This window comes from Enhydra lutris, unplaced genomic scaffold (genome assembly GCF_002288905.1).
Source record: "Enhydra lutris kenyoni isolate GAN:26980312 unplaced genomic scaffold, ASM228890v2 scaffoldscaffold22, whole genome shotgun sequence".
Lineage (NCBI taxonomy): Eukaryota > Metazoa > Chordata > Mammalia > Carnivora > Mustelidae > Enhydra > Enhydra lutris.
This window is the reverse complement of record NW_019154106.1, coordinates 6,042,945-6,047,595: the sequence shown is the minus strand read 5'-3', so window position 1 is coordinate 6,047,595 and position 4,651 is coordinate 6,042,945. Positions and strand designations below refer to the sequence as shown.

Genomic DNA, 4,651 nt, shown 5'->3' with positions numbered 1-4,651 from the left:
CATAAGCAACCTGTGCTGCTTCTGTACATCTAAGCCTCTGCATCCCCGGCCTCCACCTGTTCTCTCTGATTTTGAATCGGGAGGCTGGAGCTCTGCTACCTCTGCCCCCCATTCAGAACCTGGGCACAGCGCTCTGCTTGGCTGAGGATTGGATTATACAGCATGAGAACAGCATGAAGACCCTGCTTCCTTACGGCAGCTGATGTCTGTCCATGTTGGCTACCATGGCCATTGGTCCTTTTCCCCTCGGGTCCCAAGACAAAAGTCAAGGGTGGGTGACAAAAGGGTGTTTATTTAAGCTTGATCTCTTGATACTGTCATACACGTAAAAATATATAATTTAAAGTCACGGAAACAATAATCAGCTTGGTGTTGCCTCCCTTCCACCCGTTTGGCATAGCTTCTCCAACTGGCCTCCATGCCAGCTGCTCCCTTCAAAATCCTGGAGCTGGGGGACGGGGTCACTTCTTCGCAGCTTCCGCCTGTGCTGCCAAAGCTGCCTCTTTCTGGGCAGCCAGGAATTCGGCTCGCTCCTTCTGGAAAGCTGCCAGCTCTTCTGAACTGAGGCTGAAAAACAGGTGCAGAAAAACAGAGTGAGTGACCAGTCACTGCTGGGGAGCTCACAAGGGCCCACACCACTGTCTCAGAGCCCCTTCTCCCTCCCTGAACTCTCCACCCTCCACAGCTTTGCCACCCCACCCTCACCCCTACCTTATAGTCCCTTCGTAAAGTCCCACCAGTCCTTTGAGGCCTCTGCCATACTCCAGTCCAGATTAACTGCCCCCCTTCCTCTGACCCCCAAACACTTTGTACAAAGAAATCATCAGGCTGTGCACCTGTGCCCCCCAAAAGCGGGGGTCAAACTGACTCACCTCTGCACTCCTAGTAAAAGCAAAGATTTGCAAAAAGTCAAGTCTATCCCTATACTGTGCTTAACCCCCCCCCCACTCCCCTCGGGGAAACAACCGTTGGCCTCAGCATGGGATGTGACGTCAGCAGCAAGAGGCCCATAAAGGACCAAGTGCTGCCCCTGCTGTTGTCTGAGTCAGATGCCCTCCCAGCCATCTCACTTCAAAGAAATAATCTCTGAGGTCATCCCAAGAGGGGGCCCCCTGTTGGCCTTGGGATCAGTTTTGAACTTGAGACAATTAAAAACAGACTTGGGCCTTCCCAACTGGTCCTTCTGTCTCACCTCTCTTCCCATTCCCCACTCTGCTTCCAGCACCACACGCCAGAGCAGACGGCACTTCTTTGCTTACTTTGTCACCTTCTGTCCTTCACAGGGAACCTTCCACTTCTTGGAATGCTTGCCCCAGTCCTTGACCTCCTTTTCCAAGTCTCTGCTTAGATGTCACCTCCTCTATGAAGTCCTCATTGACACACCAGGCCAAATCAGGAACTCTACTCTCTGTTCTCCAGACACCTGCATTTCCTTTTATCAACACGGACCATCCAGCAGCCTAATGCTCCACTTAGCATCTGCCTCCAGGCTTGAACTCGGAGCTCCGTAGGAGTGGGGCCAAGCATGGCTACCTCATTCCTAGCTATATCCAATGTCCAGAACAATGTCTAACCCATAACAAGTATTTAATATTCTTATTCTACATGGATGAATAAGGCTCCCCATTCCCAAGAATCCAAGGTCCTTGACTCAGAAGCTGACCTTCCCACTGTAATGGGCCCTCTCAGCTTTGCCTCAGAGTCAAGAACTTTCCAAGCTCTCCCCTCACACCGCACCTTCCCGAGACACTCACTCCTTCACCACACGAATGCCCAGGGAACGGGCAGAGCCAATGATGGAGCGAACCACAGAAGACAGGGGCACATCCTGCAGGGCGAAGGCCTCATCCTGAGCTTTAACTCGGGCGATCTCATACACATGCTTCAAGGTCACCAGGCCTGCCACTTCCTTCCCTGGGAGGAAGAAACAAGTCGGCCTTCAGGTGTCCCTGCTTCCTTCTAGAGCCCCCCAGAATCCCAGGTGCCCACCCTGACCCTTACCTGTCTGCCGGGCCCCCTTCTCAATCCCAGCAGCTGCTTTCAGGAAGTAGGAAACAGTGGGTTGTCCAATTTTGATTTCAAATGTCCTGTCAGGCTTAATAGGAAAGAAAATACATGAGAATATCTCCTGTCTCCCTTAACCCCTGTTGCCTCAGCCCAGAGAACCTCTAACTTCTGTCCCCTCTTCCCTTGACTCATCTTCCAACGGTGTCCATCTAAGAGACCACGAAACCACGGGGAAAATAAATCTGTAGCTAACAGCTTAGTCACCTCTAGTCCAGGCCCAACTCTGCTCTAGAAGCCCCTGTGAAATGGAGAGGCAAAGGGAGGAACTGCAATATGGCAAGATGGGCTCAGAGAAGATACCACCTCGGGGCGCCTGGGTGGCTCAGTGGGTTAAGCCTCTGTCTTCAGCTCAGGTCATGGTCTCAGGGTCCTGGGATCGAGCTCCGCATCCCGCTCTCCGCTCAGCAGGGAGCCTGCTTCCCTTCCTCTCTCTCTCTACCTGCCTCTCTGCCTACTTGTGATCTCTGTCTATCAAATAAATAAATAAAATCTTAAAAAAAAAAAAAAGAAAGAAAAAGAAAAGAAAAGATACCGCCTCGTCTCCACCCTGTAAATGGGGAAAGTGGGAGTCCCTAATGGGAAGAGCCTCGCCCAAAGTTAGAAGCAGAGCAGCAACCCCAGGGGACCAGTCCCTCAGGAACTAAGAAGAGTAAAGGCAAAGAAAAAGAAACAGGACCACTAGGCGATGGGGATTAAGGAGTGCACTCGTGGCAACGAGCACGGGGCAGGTGATGTACGGAACTGATGAATCCCTATACTGTACACCCAAAACGAAGATAACACTGCATACTGACTGGGACTAAACTAAAAACTTAAAGCCAAACAGGATCAGAGTCCCGACGCGCACCTTCACAAAAATCTTGGTAGGCAAAGGAATGCCTTCTTTGATGTCCTTTGTCTTCTCGTTGAACTCCTTGCAGAACTGGTTGATGGAAACACCTCTCTGGGTGGGAAGCACGGGCGTTAGTGCGGCGAGGACATCCAGGAGACTCTTCTGTCCGCTTCCCCCTTCGTCTTCACCTCCTGACGTCCCCGCACTCCTTCCGCTACCCAGACTCAACTGACACTCCACGCGCGATGATCTACACGCATCAGCCCCTCTCCTCCCAGCAGCCCGCTGACAAGGACCGAGGAAGCTCGAAGAGGTTACGGAACGAACGCCAAGCCAAAAAGCGTGTGGGCAGCAGAGCCGCGCTTTAATCCGAAGCCTCCCTGCCTCCAGAGCCCGCACCTTCCACCGCGTACTAGCTCCCACCCCACGGCGCCTCCCGCTCCCAGTTCCAGCCACGGGTGCACCTGACCCAGGATGGGACCTAGTGGGGGCCCGGGCATGGCCTGGCCTGCCCGCACGATGGTCCGGATTACGCCGCCGGCCTCGGGCTTCCTGAGGGCCCGAGTGGCCCGACTCAGCTTCGACATGACGCGGGGATCCTGGCCCTTAGATCACCTCAGGGAGACAGCAAGAGCGACGGCTTCGGGCGCCGCCATCCTGGGTCAGAGGTCAAGGGTCCTCGAATTAGGTTTGGGCAGGTGAAGCCAATAAAAAGGAGCGTTATTTCAGCCCTTCTATACTCCAACCAGTAAGACAAGGAGAGCAATATGAAGGGGAAAAACTTTTTAACTCGCGAAATGGAGATAGGGGAAGGCGCAATGGTTCAGATATACACATTCCTCCTGCAGCACACATAGGCAATACCTCGGACAGCTAAACTGGAGGAGGAGGAGAAGGAGGAGGCACTTAATGCTCGCACAGCATTGTGGGCATGGTAGTTTTGACCGCCTATGCGACTCTCGCACGTTGCTACGCTCTGGGGCGCCATCTGCTGGATGTGATTATAATCATTGGATTTGAAAGGAACGCAGACCACCTTCTCCCGCGTGAGAATCTCTTTTTTCTTTCCTCGCCTGTTTCCTCGCCGGTTGTTGAAAGGCGCTATGGTTAAGAGTACACACCCAGGAAGCAACTACCTTGCTGGCTGTGAACTTGTTCAAGTTACTTACGTTCAGTTTCCTCCCCGTGTTCAGTGAGGATTATAATATGTAGACACAGCTTTAGGGATTGTAGTGAGGTTTGAGTTACCAAAGTGTTACAGCAATGCCTGGCACCTAGTAAGTATGTGCTATGAACTGTACAATGAGGACAAAACCTTCACAGGGCTGTTGTGAGTGAGGCTTAACAGGCCCAGAACATGTTCGATACATCATGCCTGGTAAAATAAGATAATAAAATAAAAATAAGGGAGCGTTTTACTATGTCATTTGATTTTTTATTTTTTTTTAGCAGTTGCTACATTCCAGGCACAGTGCTGAGCGCTTTAAGGGCATTATTATCTCATTTAATCAACACAATGGCATGAGGTAAATTCTTTTATTATACCCCTTTTAAAATGAGAATGTTGAAGCACAAAAAAGTAAAAAAACACTATGTGTGTGACAAGGCTGGGAAATAAATATTGGTATTATCTGATTCTAGACCTTGTGCCATATACCATGACTCTATATTGCCTCATCTAGTAAAAGGAGATAATCTGTGTTAAACCACACTGTAAACTGTGAGATTTTCTTATTGTGGATTTTTTTTTGG

General features: G+C 50.8%; 1 protein-coding gene across 3 annotated transcripts; it reads right to left on the bottom strand.

Annotated features, from left to right (window-relative positions):
- Nucleotides 1-272: 272 nt before the first annotated feature.
- On the bottom strand, nucleotides 273-3,571 carry LOC111149715 (mitochondrial ribosomal protein L11). 3 transcript variants are annotated; one of them, XM_022506949.1, is made up of 5 exons: nucleotides 3,364-3,571; nucleotides 2,915-3,010; nucleotides 2,002-2,095; nucleotides 1,738-1,914; nucleotides 273-567 (listed from the first exon to the last, which is right to left on the bottom strand). In XM_022506949.1, the coding sequence occupies exons 1-4, from the start codon at nucleotides 3,484-3,486 to the stop codon at nucleotides 1,751-1,753; spliced, it is 477 nt and encodes a 158-aa protein (XP_022362657.1). In that variant the 5' UTR covers nucleotides 3,487-3,571; the 3' UTR covers nucleotides 273-567; nucleotides 1,738-1,750. The 3 variants fall into 3 exon arrangements, with proteins under 3 accessions (XP_022362657.1, XP_022362655.1, XP_022362656.1); XM_022506947.1 differs by having other exon boundaries at nucleotides 1,755-1,914; XM_022506948.1 differs by having other exon boundaries at nucleotides 1,755-1,914; nucleotides 3,442-3,561.
- Between the last annotated feature and the right edge of the window lie 1,080 nt (nucleotides 3,572-4,651).